The following is a 16,034-nucleotide window of genomic DNA, read 5'->3' as shown; positions in this document are numbered from 1 at the left end:
TGTAAAAGATTCTTGAGTGCAGGAGGAGAAGGGGGTGACAGAGGTTGAGATGGTTGGATAGCATCACCGACTCAATGGAGATGAATTTGAGCAAATTCTGGGAGATGGTGAAGGACAGAGAGGCCTGGTGTGCTGCAGTCCATTGGGTGGCAAACAGTCAGACACGACTGAGTGAATGAATAACAACACTGTGGAATTGTTCCTTAGTGGACATAAATGATTTAATTTTTATTAGAGAATTTTGATAAAATGTGTTTCGTATATATTGATGCATTTGATGTCTAAAACTTGCCACCTCATCAAAAACCTTGAGTGATGAGAGACTGATAATTTTCTAAGGAACTGTTGTAAGTCAAGATAAAGCAGGCATTATTTTCAGGTTTTTTGCACTGTGTCAATGCATTGAGCTTTTCTTTTTAAATTAAGAGCAGAGGGATATTGAGATATCAAAAAAGAACTGTTTGAAATAGCAAATTTTTTTTTTTTTAATTAAAGCTCACTAGCTGAGGTTTGCTGACAAGGGGAATAATCATACAATATAAGCTTTTATTTCATCAGAGAAAGTCATGCCTACCCAAGACCTGAAGCCTAGGATCCAGAAAATGATTTCAAATGAGTGACAATCCTACTCAAAACAGCTGTCTGTGAGGAAAATAAATGGGATTTAATCAGCCATAAAATGGATTGTGCAATTTATTTTTTCTTGAGGAAGTCATGCCTTGTGACATCAGTGAGCTGTAACAGTTTTGCTTTGAAAAGAAGCATCCTATTCTTTGCCAAACCTATATTAATTCACCCAAGTGGAGTTTTCATCCAGAAAAAGCAACTGGAAAGCCAGAGGGGCTTACCCACATCCACCATCTCAGGGCGGGAATTGCCCTTCCCTGTCTTTAAAAGGCCTGATTTAAAACATGAGCCCTAAATAATTATTCAGTTCAGAGAGAAGTTTTAAGATGGTTCCCTATGAAGGTTGAAATACATTAAATTATACATTAATGTTCTACAAAAATGACAATGTTCAATTAATTGACAATGATTTACAAAATTATATATTAATGTTCTAGAAAAGATGATATTAATGTTCTACAATGACAATCTCATATACCTTAAACTAACATTAAGAAGAGAATGAAACTGTAAAAGAGCAAAATACTAGTTAGAAAAATGACAATTAGATGAGATGTATCATTATTTTAAATGAAAATAATTTTAAATGCTTAAAGCCAAAGAATAGAGGAAATACAAATACTTATTTATCCCCAATGGACTAAATTTTCTGTATGGCATTTTTAAAGATCTCACAGGAGTTACATTATTTTTAATCTATTTCATTTAATTAAATACAGAGAATATTTTAAGTGATAAAGAAAAAGAAAGCAATAATAAAATTTTTCAACTGTGAAATATGCTTTAATATTCGGTACCTAACTACAGCCCAACTAGCCAATCAAACTTAAATGTGCCTCTTCATTCTATTACACGTTTTCCAAGATACTTATTTTTGGTGCTCCAAATTCATCTAGAACTGGTCCATTCTGAAACTTTAGTCTCAAATTCTACATTAAAACATTTTAAAAACAGTTTTTAATTAACACTACATAAAATGCCTATTAGTATGAAAGTCTCAGCAAATTTATTTTTATTCAGTTAAATATAAGTTTTACTCAAAGTGAACTGAAATAAATTTCATCAACTTTGATATATTATAAGTTTATTTGGAAGACAGACAAATGTAATCCCCAAAGTTCTGAACCTTCTCAGTTCAATTCAGTTGCTCAGTCAAGTCTGACTGTTTGTGACCACAGGAACCGCAGCACATCAGGCCTCCCTGTCCATCACCAACTCCCGGAGTCCACCCAAACCCATGGCCATTGAGTCAGTGATGCCATCCAACTATCTCATCCTCTGTCATCCCCTTTTCCTCCTGCCCTCAATCCCTCCCAGCATCAGGGTCTTTTCAAATGAGTCAACTCTTCACATCAGGTGGCCAAAGTACTGGAGTTTCTGCTTCAACATCAGTCCTTCCAATGAACACCCAGGACTGATCTTTAGGATGGACTGGTCAGATCTTCTTGCAGTCCAAGGGACTCTCAAGGGTCTTCTCCAATACCACGATCAAAAGCATCAATCCTTTGGTGCTCAGCTTTCTTTGTAGTCCAATTCAAACATCCATACATGACCACTGGAAAAACCATAGCCTTGACTAGATGGACCTTTGTTGACAAAGTAATGTCTCTGCTTTTGAATATGCTATCTAGGTTAGCCATAACTTTCCTTCCAAGGAGTAAGCGTCTTTTAATTTCATGGCTACAATCACCATCTGCAGTGATTTTGGAGCCCAGAAAAATTAAGTCTGCCACTGTTTCCACTGTTTCCCCATCTATTTGCCATGAAATGATGGGACTGGATGCCATGATCTTAGTGAATGCTGAGCTTTAAGCCAACTTTTTCACTCTCCTCTTTCACTTTTATCAAGAGGCTTTTTACTTCTTCTTCATTTTCTGCCATAAGGGTGGTGTCATCTGCATATCTGAGGTTATTGATATTTCTCCTGGCAATCTTGATTCCAGCTTGTGCTTCCTCCAGCCCAGTGTTTCTCATGATGTACTCTACATATAAGTTAAATAAGCAGGGTGATAATATACAGCCTTGACATACTCCTTTTCCTATTTGGACCCAGGCTAAGGTTCCATGTCCAGTTCTAACTGTTGCTTCCTGACCTGCATACAGGTTTCTCAAGAGGCAGGTCAGGTGGTGTGTATTCCCGTCTCTTTCAGAATTCATAGTTAGTTGTGATCCACACAGTCAAAGGCTTTAGTATAGTCAATAAAGCAGAAATAGATGTTTTTTTCTGGAACTCTGTTGCTTTTTTGCTGATCCAGCAGATGTTCGCAATTTGATCTCTGGTTCCGCTACGTTTTCTAAAACCAGGTTGAATCTTCTAGGGCCAGTCATATAAAGACTAATTCATGAAACAATTCATCAAGAATAACACATGCCTTTATAGTATGTCAAGAACTTTTATCCTGATTTGCAAAATAAGAACCTACTTAAAATAATTTTTCTCTACTTGAATAAAGAAAACATTCCAATGGTCATCATGAGGGTCGTGATCCTCATGAGCATTTGTAACACTCAGGAAAAATCCCCAAAACTGGAGGGGTTATTTACTTGCTCTACTGAAGAAAAGAGAGCAATAAGATGCTAGTTTGAAATAAGATGCTAGTTTGAATTTTACAATAAAGATGGGGCTCAGCAAGGACACATACCTCTCATTAATGTGTCAGATATGTCCTTAGTTTACATAGACATTTATATCATGTGAGACTGTATTTTAATTTAATGGAAAGAGAAAGAGAGAGACTTGCTCCTTGGAAGGAAAGCTATGACAAACCTAGATATCATATTAAAAAGCAGAGACATCACTTGGCCATTCTTGTAGTCAAAGCTATGATTTCTCCAGTAGTCATGTATGGATGTGAGAGCTGGATCATAAAGAAGGCTGTGTGCCAAAGAATTGATGTTTTTGAATTGTGGTGTCAGAGAAGACTCTCAAGAGTCTCTTGGACTGCAAGGAGATAAAATCAGTCAGTCCTAAAGGAAATCAACTCTGAATATTCATTGGAAGAACTGATGCTGAAGCTTCAAATACTTTGGTCACCTGATGTGAAGAGCTGACTCATTGGAAAAGACCCTGATACTGGGAAAGACTGAGAGCAAGAGGAGAACGGGATGACAGACGATGAGATGTTTGGATGGCATCACCCACTCAATGCACATGAGTTTGAGCAAACTCTGGGAGATACTGAAGGACAGGGAAGCCTGGCATGCTGCAGTCCACGTAGTTGCAGAGAGGCAGACGACTCAACAATGAACAACAAAGAGGATGAGAAATCCTAGGAGTGCTTTGTCTTCCAAGACAGATTATATTAAAGCATATTTTGCCATTGATGAGTAGGACTCATTTTATGAATACAAATAGACTCGTTTATGACTTGATTTTGTGTTTTAGAATTTCCAAAACATCCTCTTTAGACACTGATGCTGGGAAACATTGAAAGCAGGAAGAGACGGGTATGACAGAGGGTAAGATGGTTGGATGACATTATGGACTCAATGGATATTAGTTTGAGCAAATTCCAGGAGATAGAGAAGGACAGAGGAGCCTGGCATGCTGTATCCATGGGGTCACGAAGAGCTGGACACAACTTAGTGAATAAGGGACAGCTCTTTAGAAATTGCCTTGCTGGTTTTCCTCTGATACTGACAACAGGCAACTGTTCTGCATTTATATTCATGCCCCAGAAAACAGTACCCCTCTATACTCTGGACACACTTTCAGTGATAAGTGCTAAATAATCACTAAAACAGAACTGTCATTATATGGCATGATATGCAAATATCAGAAATCAATATTCTTTCTTTCAATTCTATAGCAGATGATAATAAATTTCTAAATAGAAAAGAATGCAATTGAATTTTATAACATTTTCTCAGTTCCTGCTACTTATTAGCTTTTAATATTATATTTTGACTTTAAAATGCAATTATCTTTTAACTTAAAATCTGAATAATAGATCTAAACAATTTCAAGATTCATTTACCGTGACCAGCGCTCAATAAATCTGAGACATAAAAATGGCTCGTCTTGCAGTCTCGTAGACTATCTGACAGAAAACCAGCACACATGCATTTTTGTTGACTGTCATCTCTGAATGTTTATATGCACTTAATGTTAGTGTTTTATTATGTAAAATAGAAGTGCATACCATTCTTCATCTATTTTACAATCTTTTCATGCTGATGATATCTTTCAACTTTGAATAGTTGTAAAACTTGTGCCTACTGATTTGTCTGATTATGGCAACTTTCCTTAATAGTATAAAAGGAGAGTATTTGAGTAAAATAGAATCTGAAATGCAAGAATTCAAGACTTGTCAGTACCATTTGTAAAATGACGTAAACATTTTCAATATTTTAAAGATTTATAGACACTTTTAACTATGTGAAGAGTCTAAGATTTTGATGGTAATAGGGACCTTAATGAAACTGCATGTGTGTGTATGTGTGGCTATACACATACATATGGTATCTGAATTTGACAAGAACATTTTAAAATGGTTTCAAAGCAAAATAGACCTGCAAAATATTGGAAGGCACATTTGTATAACAAAGAATGAAGTTTGGCTGGGGAGGAGTAACAGCAGTAACCTGAAATTCAATATAAAATTGTTGTAAAATGAGTCCATGAGGAGGCAAAATAAATGTCTACAGATCTGTGAAAATTTCAATATTTTTTCAAATAAATGTACTCACAAATGTTCCATAAAATAATGTAGAGGTAATACTATAGAATTCCCATCCAAATGTCCCCTTATAAATGTATAAATCCACCATCAATTAAATGCTAAATAATAAGAACAAATTGAAAAATGTATGTCATAATAGTAGGGATAAGAAACAGAAGGTTTTTGAAGTTAAGCTATTTATGCAGCTATATTACTCACTGAAGCGTCAGTCCCAGTTCTGAGACACATGACCGTTATTCTGAAACCTTGATTTTCACAACAGTGACATGTAGATTTTGAGGAATGAAGATTCTGGTATGTCTGGGTGGAGCCTGGGGGCCTGCCAGCCTGAAAAGTCTCGATGTGACCCTGATGTTGTGGGTCCAAGGACCACACTTTTTGAGGAGTGAGGACCTATGCTTTCTGGAGAAGAGTAAACTGGATTTCATTAAGGTTGCTGATTTTGCTAAGATAGGAAGGATGGTTTCGAGCTTCTGCTTTTCTTTCTAACTAAAATATGGAGAATAATAGGTGTTTGTGAATCTCAAACACTCAGCTCCCTTCTTTTTCTGTCCAAGAAGTTTGAAACAAGCAGGCACCAGACTGTCTGTGTGTGTGTGCACGCGTGCACACACACACGTGCGTGTAACTATGCGTGTGTGTCTGTGCACAATGTCCAGGGCACAGTAGCGCCCCACCCCCGCCCCACCTGTGTTAAGGGAAGTGTGTCAGCAACTCTCCTGCGAGTTCCCTTGGTTTAAACTTGAATTCATCTAAGCGCACCAAGTTTAGAGAATTAGATTCAAATATGCCCTGTCTCTGAGGCTAAGGTGCAGCTTAGTTCACACATTTCAACATTTTCCGTGTGGATGCCGCAAAGGTTGCCTGGAATTTGGAGATAAGCCTAGGATTAGTCCTGCTTTAAAGTCATCATGAAGCCTTGTTAGAGGCCTCAAGTTAAGTTGTTAGATGTATTTCTGAGAGCTTACTAGGAAAAAAAATGCTAACTTTGGTGAGCTTCAGACAGCAAAAACTGTGTTGGCTTTGAAATTTTACCTGCAGGCCTACACCTTCCTGTTTTTACAGACAGTAGGCTTATATTTTGAGGCTAAAACAACACTCTGTTTACCAAGCTCACTGCAGAAAATATCTAAACCAAGGAGTGCTCACATGTTCCTTTTTTTTAAAAAATGCATTTGGTAACTAGGTCAACTGGATAAATCCAAGCTGATTTTTGAAAATTATTTTGCAATATTTATAACAATTCTATAATTTGAAAATACTTTATCATTTATCTCTATTGATATGAAACCAGTTTTAAAGAATTCACAATCATAATGATTCTGGAATTATGAATTCCAAGGGATATTACAGTCATGCTATTAACCTGGCTACCATGTTGGCTCTGTTTTTTCAGATGTAGCTGTTCTATTGACCTGGAAGACATAAAATAGAAAGCAGTAATGTCTGATTAAGTCTTACCAAAATATTATAACCTGTAGCTAAAGGACATTAGAGAATCAGAGAGCTGTAGGGCAAAGGTGTTAAAATGCATAGGAAACAGACCTGGAGCTAGAATGTATTTCTGAAAATAAACATGAAGTGTAATGTTTCAGAAATAATTTCCTGAAGGAGAAGAAAACATCCCCTATATTTTCTTGTACTTTATAATTTGTCTAAAATACTTGATTTTTAAAGAATTGGTGGGGGAAAAAACCTTCTGATTTCTGAGTTATACCAAAAAAATCATAAAGTATAATAGCTTTTTAAAATATGGATATAAATCATATCTAACTAACAAGCAGAGAAAACTTCTTTGTCTTTGAGGCCCTGTAAATATGAGATGACTGGGGATATCTTCCTCCTCTTCTAATAGTAAAAACAGTCCTGAATGAGTTTTGATGAACATTAAGTTCACAGACATAATTTAGGAAGATAATATGCTCTATTTATCCTCTTTATGTTGAAATTCTAAAATTTATTTTTTTCTTCAATATCTGTAAAACTACCTACTTATTGGTAAAACTTTTTTTTTTTTAGTGTTAATGCAGTACTAATTTTTCTACCACATTATAAATGACTACACTTTGCCTTCATATGCCCTCTTTGAAGGTAGGACTCTGATTGCACCTGGGGATGGTGAAGGGACAGATAGATGTGTGGGTGGATGGATGGACAGATAGACAGAATGATTGGTTGATTTAATCTTGTAAAAATGACTTGATTAAATTGAGAGGATCGCCTCACAAAAGTATGGAGAATATTGATGCTGTTTTTCAGGACAGTATTTGGTGAGGTGACTGAAGTGACTTAGCAGCAGCAGCAGCAGGCAGAAACTGAGAACAGTTGCTCTCCTACAGAGCACAGTTCCTTTATCAGCCAGAGAGGTCTCCATCACAACCTCCCAGGATAGCTTAAATAACTAAGAGTCACTTATCCGCATTTGTTAAAGAAATTTGAGATACCGAGAGGTTCATGTACCTAAAGTCATACAGTTCATTGTCAGTATGAGGATTCTAACCTGTGTTTATTATGTTGATTTTCTAGATTTCCCACAATTCAGAAAGTGACAGTGATGCTTCTAAACACCAATATTTTATCAGATGAGATTCTGTAATGGGAAACAAAAATTTGAAAGGAAGTTTTCTCCTATTGCATACACCAGGGATGCCCATGAACCCTAACATTTTATCAGATGGAATTCTGTAATCTGAAACAACAATTTGAAAGGAAGGTCTCTCCTATTTCATAACCTTTAGAATTATGATATAATATAAAATATTATTAAGGTATTTTTATCATGTCTTTCACTGTTTACTCCTACACATGTCATCAGACTTGTGAAATGAAAAGCAATATTCCCTAAAACTTCCCCTTTTGAAATTTTAATGATTTTAAAATAATACTTTCCTCTTGATCACTCCCAGGAATAGAATAACTAAAGGAAAGATTTACAAAAGCATTAAAATAATTGTTAGGGGAAACACACTGACTGAAACCACCAGGCACCACAGTAAGCATTTACATGAGTTATTTTACGACAGGAGGTCTTGGTAAGGAACATGGAACTAATAAGCCACCACCAACCAGAAGAGTTAAGGAAAGGTCAAAAGGAGACACCACATGTCTGACCACCTCCCAGAATCCTTCTTGCTGGCATCCATCTTGGCTGAACAAGGTGTGTACCACCGGGAAGGACTCTGAGTCAGAATGATTGGTTAAAGACAACCTGGAAACTAATCCCATCACCATAAAACCTGAGACTGCAAGCCACTGTGGCAGAGCAGTTCCCCTTACCCTACTGCTTCCCCTCACACACCCCCTAGCCCCTGGGCGCCCTTTCCCAGTAAAATCTCTTGCTTTATCAGCACATGTGTTCCTTGGACAATTTATTTCCGAGTGTTAGACAAGAGCCCAGTTTCAGACCCTGGAAGGGGTCCCCCTTTCTGCAACATAATGATTCTCCATAAAAATGTCCGCTAGGAAAGTCAAAATCACCACCACACTCCCAGCTAATACTATTTGTGTTCTTTCACTTCATGAAAAGCAATGACATTGACCACCCTGAACACACTTCTTTTCCAGGAACATGCTATGTAGAAGGGATTGTCCATCAGAGTCGCTACTCCACAGAGATTAAAAAATCAAGACCACTCTTTTCTCCCTCTTCAAGGACTTTCCATTGGAAAGCACCTTTGAGAAATATTCAACAAAAAGATTCTCTACAAACCACAACTTACTGCCAGCAAGTGTTTCCTCTCTATTACCCTCAGGTCAAAATTCTGTCGTTGGACATACTTTACCAAGACAAAGCTAATTATGTAGAAAATTCTCTACAGGTATCTCTTATTTCTCTTGGTACCAGTCAACCAAAAAATATCATTTACCTGGTGATGTACCTACCATCCCAGATCTTTACTCCCTTTTTCATTCTTTTATTTAAAAGCAAAGTTTTAGCTTTAACATACGAAATGTGCATTTTTAGCCTGAGGTAATAATGACCACTTTGAAACAAGTAGCCTCAATTAAAAAAGAAAAAGAAGTTTCTGTGTTATTTAAATTAATTTAATGAGTACATTTAATTTTAAGTACTTTTTAGATACTTATTTAACACATATTTACCTAAGAAATGCAAAGCAAAAGGTACTTTGAAATCAACAGAATTACCAAGTTGATAGTTTAGTATTTAACAGAACAACAGACAACTTTCTTTTGTCACATAAACTTCAACATTTACAAACAGACCTCAAATCCTGAATCAGTATTTGAAGTGAATAATTGCAGACAATAACATTGCAGAAACCTCAAAGCTAACACACCAAGTGGTTTTACTTTTATAGAATTTTTAAGTACTACAAAGAATAGTTTTCTGTGTGCAAATGAAAATTTCCAAACTTCAATTAATTCATAGAAACTCAAGATGCATTCTCTTGTAAGACAGAGGAAAAATAGACAAACTTGTTTACTGCCATTCTTAAACACACACAGTTTATAGTTAAACCAAACTCCTTCATGCAAAGAAACAGAAGGTAGATGAATATCTTTAGAAAAAGTTTCTGCCTGTCCACCAGCCAAGATAGAAAGATTTTACTTATCCTGTAGTATTAACAATTCTTGTATTTAAAGCAAATATGATTTATCAAATCCTAAACTCATACAACTTTCTATAATCATATTCCCCTGACTTACAAACCAAATTGTGTTCCTCAGAATAATAAAAAACAGTAAAACAATGCTAAATTTTCTAACACTCTGCACTCCAGGCTTCTTTGCTGTTATTGTTCAGATACAATAAAATAGCTAAAATCGCCAAGTCAAAATATTTCTTTGTGTTACTTACCATTTCCAGTATTTATGAAATAACAGAAGCACAGCCTGGAGAAATTACCTTGCTAGTAAACAACAGAACAGATCTTTTTCAGAAATGGGAACAGGTTTTACGGTTCTACTGGAATATGTCACCATTCATATGTACTCACCATATTTCACAGTGTTTTTTTCTAAAGCTGAAGATAGAACTTAAGGCATTCTGCCAACACCTGTCTAATTCACAACAGAAATGCAATGCAAATTTCTTACAGATACCCCAACTGATGCCAATAACTTAACCATTTCATTTTGCATTTGGCCAACATTTTACAAAATCACATCACCACAGCATAGACAAAACTTCATAATCACCTTTCAGATAGAATCAGCAAGAAGCCATTGTAATAATCCTCTGCCTTATTTTAAAAGCCTGTAACAATTATGCAGGTGATAACAGAATCAAAAAATGGTGTCAACAGTGACTTACCTCTATCACTGAAGTCATCAACCAGGATGATTTCTGCGATCAGACTCTCCGGGGTTCGGTTGATGATGCTGTGTATGGTCCGGAGGAGGGAAGTCCAGCCTTCGTTATGGAATGGGATAATGATGCTGGTGTTTGGCAGCCTTTCCAAGTACATCTTGTGCTTACAGCTGGATTTGAAAGAGGAGGGCAAGGCTAGGTTAGATGCAACATTTTATATTGCCATTGATTCACTGTGTTATCAGACAACTGTGAAAATTAGACTTTGCCTAACGGTTTCCCAGCCAGAGCTTCTACATCGTTATAGCTCATCTACCCATTCTTGGGATTTATTAATGATTCCCTTTCACATCCACTCTCTTTTTTGTTTTTTGAATGTGTCAATTTCACATTTATTCAGGTACAGATATAAGAAGCTCTGTTGTATTATAAAACCAGATGAATAGTTTATTCCAGTGATTCTGAGTTGATTTTGCCATAATTTCCTCAGCTATGCCCTCCTTTGTATACTGACTTCATCTCTGCTTTTCTATACCAGTAAAAACAAGGTAAGAATTGCACTGAAATGTCATGCTCTTCTTAATATATATTTTCTCTATTGTGATCTAATAGTAATGAGGACAAATTTTATGTATTAACATCATTTCCATTGAGCACATGGTTAATGTTTGGGTGGATTTCTGGGACATTTTGGAAGTTTAACTTCTGTAATATTTATGCCCAAATAATCAGTTAAAGTTGGTTATTGCCTCCATGGCTGGGCAGTGTTTAAGGCTCTAGGGGAGAAAAGAGACTTAAAGAAGTGAAAATTTAATCTTAAACAATCACATACTGATGCAACCTCATGGTTGAGACTACAGTGAAATTCAAATCATGACACTATGACATTCATTATGAGAACTATACAGATCTCATATTTCTGTTATCACTGTGAAGTAATCTGAGATGTCAAATAGGAAGTAGGTCTTAACTCTGGGCATAGTTACAAGCAATTTAGTATATGTCATGGCTATGCTTTCAATATTCTTGATTTATTTAAGTAATTTATAAATAGGGCAGAAAATTGGGTCTCAGATCTCATTTAATTTTTAGTTCAGCATTGGTCATATTTGCCCAAGCTTTATGAAGGATAATGAATTCACTTGTTGGTGAAACTTTTGAGTTACTTTAAAAATAATACAGAATGAAAAAAAAATAATACAGAATGAAATTTTAATCAATTATCAAAATTCAGTGATTTTCCTGACATGGACAGCCTAAAGACAAAACAGAGAGCAAAAAACTGGAAACAGACACAGTTTCTGCTTAAAAGCAAGAACATCTAATAATTTGCCTTTTGCCAGAAATGGCTACTGTTTAATCTAGATGAGAAAACAAATCAAAGTATAAATTTTGAAGCATGCATACATTCTACCAGTATGCATAGAAACATACCAGAATATTCAAGACATTACCTACAATATGTTTTTAGTCAATTACTTCAATACTTTATTTTACTATGATCTCAATAGGATAACTTAAATATCACTGTGGATATAAAATAGATCTTGTCTTACAGCTTCAGATGATAGAATATTAGTATAATGCAACTAAAGAAAAAAATTAACTATCCTGGAAGTTACAATAAAATGACATATTTTAGACAAATAATTTAAATATAAAAATATAGACATTTCTTTCTATCTTGTCACTTTATTATCACTTTATTTGATCTCAGATTTTAAAATTTGTAAAAATATTTATAAAAATGGTAGATTTTGATGTTTTCAAATACAATTGAGAGAACTAGGAAAAAACCATCAAAATGATACCATGAAATGGGCATAAAAGCCCTATAAAAGACATGCTCCTTAAGAACCAGGGCTTCCCTGGTGGTTCAGTGGTAAAGACTCTGCCTGCAATGCAGGAGACCCATGTTTGATCCCTGGGTCAGGAAAATCCCCTGGAGGAGGGAATGGCAATCCATTCCAGTATTCTGACCTGGAGAACTCCATGGATAGAGAAGCCTGGCAGGTTAAAGTTCATGGGGTCTCAGTCAAACACGACTGAGTGACTTTCACAGAGGAACATATTCCTTTAGGGATAACATAAAATGATTTTAAAGAACAATATATGAAATATACGTGTCAGTGATTTCCAAGAGTATAGTGAGATGGGTGCTTTCACATATAATGAACAAAGATGGAAAAGAGTGCTAAAGGAATTCAGTGCATCTTATCGTAATTACAGAGTTATCCATTCAACAAACCCAAAGACCTGAGACAAAGGTGTTTTCCTATATCAACATTCAGTTCAGTTCAGTTCAGTCACTCAGTCATGTCCGACTCTTTGTGACCCCATGGACTGCAGCACGCCAGGCTCCCCTGTCCATCACCAACTCCGGGAGTTCACTCAAAATCATGCCCATCGAGTCAGTGATGCCATCCAACCATCTCGTACTCTGTCATCCCCTTCTCCTCCTGCCTTCAGTCTTGCCTAGCATCAGGGTCTTTTCCAGTGAGTCAGTTCTTCACATCAGGTGGCCAGAGCATTGGAGCTCCATCTGAATGCAGAGTTCCAAAGAACAGCAAGGAGAGATAAGAAAGCCTTCTTCAGTGATCAATGCAAAGAAATAGAAGAAAACAATAGAAAGGGGAAGACTAGAGATCTCTTCAAGAAAGTTAGAGATACCAAGGGAACATTTCATTCAAAGATGGGCTCGATGAAGTACAGAAATGGTAGGGACCTAACAGAAGCAGAAGATATTAAGAAGAGGTGGCAAGAATACACCAAAGAACTGTAGAAAAAAGATCTTCACAACCCATATAATCATGACTGTGTGATCACTCACACTCACCTAGAGCTAGACATCCTGAACTGTGAAGTCAAGTGGGCCTTAGGAAACATCACTACCAACAAAGCTAGTGGAGGCGATGGAATTCCAGTTGAGCTATTTCAAATCCTAAAAGATGATGCTGTGAAAGTGCTGCACTCAATATGCCAGCATATTTGGAAAATTCAGCAGTGGCCACAGGACTGGAAAAGGTCAGTTTTCATTCCAATCCCAAAGAAAGGCAATGCCAAAGAATGCTCAAACTACTGCACAATTGCACTCATCTCACATTCTTGTAAAGTAATGCTCAAAATTCTCCAAGCCAGGCTTCAGCAATATGTGAACTGTGAACTTGCAGATGTTCAAGCTGGGTTTAGAAAAGGCAGAGGAACCAGAGATCAAGTTGCCAACATCCTCTGGATCATTGAAAAAGCAAGAGAATTCAAGAAAAACATCTATTGCTGCTTTCTTGACTATGCCAAATCCTTTGACTGTGTGGATCACAATAAACTGTAGAAAATTCTGAAAGAGATGGGAATACCCGCCACCTGACTTGCCTCTTGAGAAACCTGTATGCAGGTCAGGAAGCAACAGTTAGAACTGGACATGGAGCAACAGACTGGTTCCAGATAGGAAAAGGAGTATGTCAAGGCTGTATATTGTCACCCTGCTTATTTAACTTATATGCAGAGTACATCATGAGAAATGCTGAACTGGAAGAAGCACAAGCTGGAATCAAGATTGCTGGGAGAAATATCAATAACCACAGATATACAGATGACACCACCCTTATGGCAGAAAGTGAAGAAGAACTAAAGAGCCTCTTGATGAAAGTGAAAGAGGAGAGTGAAAAAGTTGGCTTAAAGTTCAACATTGAGAAAAGGAAGATCATGGCATCCAGTCCCATCACTTCATGGGAAATAGATGGGGAAACAGTGAAACAGTGGAAACAGTGGCTGACCTTATATTTCTTGGCTCCAAAATCACTGCAGATGGTGACTGCAGCTATGAAATTAAAAGACGCTCATTCCTTGGAAGGAAAGTTTTGACCAAATTAGATCGCATGTTAAAAAGCAGAGACATTACTTTGGCAACAAAGGTCTTTCTAGTCAAGGCTATGGTTTTTCCAGTGGTCATGTATGGATGTGAGAGTTGGACTATGAAGAAAGCTGAGCACCAAAGAATTGATGCTTTTGAACTGTGGTGTTGGAGAAGACTCTTGAGAGTCTCTTGGACTGCAAGGAGATCCAACCAGTCCATCCTAAAGGAGATCAGTCCTGGGTGTTCATTGGAAGGACTGATGTTGAAGCTGAAACACCAATATTTTGGCCACCTCATGTGAAGAGCTGACTCATTTGAAAAGACCCTGATGCTGGGAGGGATTGAGGGCAGGAGGAGAAGGGGACGACAGAGGGTGAGATGGTTGGATGGCATCACCAACTCAATGGGCATGGGTTTGGGTGGACTCCAGGAGTTGGTGATAAAGAGGGAGGCCTGGCGTGCTATGGTTCATGGGGTTACAAAGAGTCAGATATGACTGAGCGACTGAACTGACTGAACTGAACTTCAGCATCAGTCCTTCCAATGAATATTCAGGACTGATTTTCTTTATGATTGATTGGTTGGATATCCTTGCAGTCCGAGGGACTCTCCAGAGTCTTATCCAACACCACAGTTCAAGAGCATCAACTCTTTGGCACTCACCTTTTTTTACGGTCCAACTCTCATATGCATATGTGACTACTGGAAAAACTATAGCTTTAACTATACAGGCCTTTGTTGGTAAATTAATGTCTCTGTTTTTTAGAATATGGTGTCTATGTTGGTCATAGCTTTTCTTCCAAGGAGCAAGTGTCTTTAATTTCATGGCTCCAATCACCATCTGCTGTGATTTTGGAGCCCCAGAAAATCTGTCACTGTTTCCATTGTTTCCCCATTTATTTGCCATGAGGTAATAGGACCGGATGCCATGATCTTAGTTTTTTTAGTGTTGAGTTTTGTATTATCCTGAATATTGATATTCAGGGTATCAGTATTTCAAAACATCAAATATTAATATATCAAAATATCAAAACATCTAATATTAACATATCAAAATATCAAAGCATCATACCTAACAATGATCTGGGAATGTAACTGATATTCCCAAGAGGAAAATTATTCTTTTAACATTTAGAGGAGATACTGTACACGTTGCTTGCTTGTTTTTTAAATAAAAGCTGTATTCAGACTAATACACTATAGCAGGGTTTCCAACCCCTGGGCTATGGACCAGTTCATGTTAGGAACCTGGCTGCACAGCAGGAGATGAGCAGTGGGCAAGTGAAGCTTCTTTTGTATTTATAGCTGCTCCCCATTGTTTGCATGACCTTCTGAGCTCTACCTCCTCTCAGATCAGCAGTGGCATTAGATTTTCATAGGAGCATGGACCCTACTGTTCCTGAATCATTCCAAAACAATCTCCCTCATCTTATTCATGGAAAAATTGTCTTCCGTGAGACCAATCTCTGGTGCCAAAAAGGTTGGGGACCGCAAAGCAATCTATAGGCTTTGGGATTTAAAGATATGTTTAACAGCTGTATATAATCCATTCCAAAAAATAGGCAGACTTGTGAGGATGGAAGACTGATCATGGGCAAAA

General features: G+C 37.0%; 1 protein-coding gene across 1 annotated transcript in view; it reads right to left on the bottom strand.

Annotated features, from left to right (window-relative positions):
• GALNTL6 (polypeptide N-acetylgalactosaminyltransferase like 6) overlaps nt 1-16,034 on the bottom strand; it is a 1,480,702-nt gene that overhangs the window by 816,625 nt on the left and 648,043 nt on the right. Inside the window, exon 4 of the mRNA XM_040229727.1 lies at nt 10,585-10,751. Within this exon, the coding sequence (XP_040085661.1) occupies nt 10,585-10,751 (167 nt within the window). The remainder of the gene's footprint in view (nt 1-10,584; nt 10,752-16,034) is intronic.

The sequence above is a fragment of the Oryx dammah genome, unplaced genomic scaffold (genome assembly GCF_014754425.2).
Source record: "Oryx dammah isolate SB20612 unplaced genomic scaffold, SCBI_Odam_1.1 HiC_scaffold_1, whole genome shotgun sequence".
NCBI classification, from domain to species: domain Eukaryota; kingdom Metazoa; phylum Chordata; class Mammalia; order Artiodactyla; family Bovidae; genus Oryx; species Oryx dammah.
This window is presented reverse-complemented; position numbering and strand designations above follow the sequence as displayed.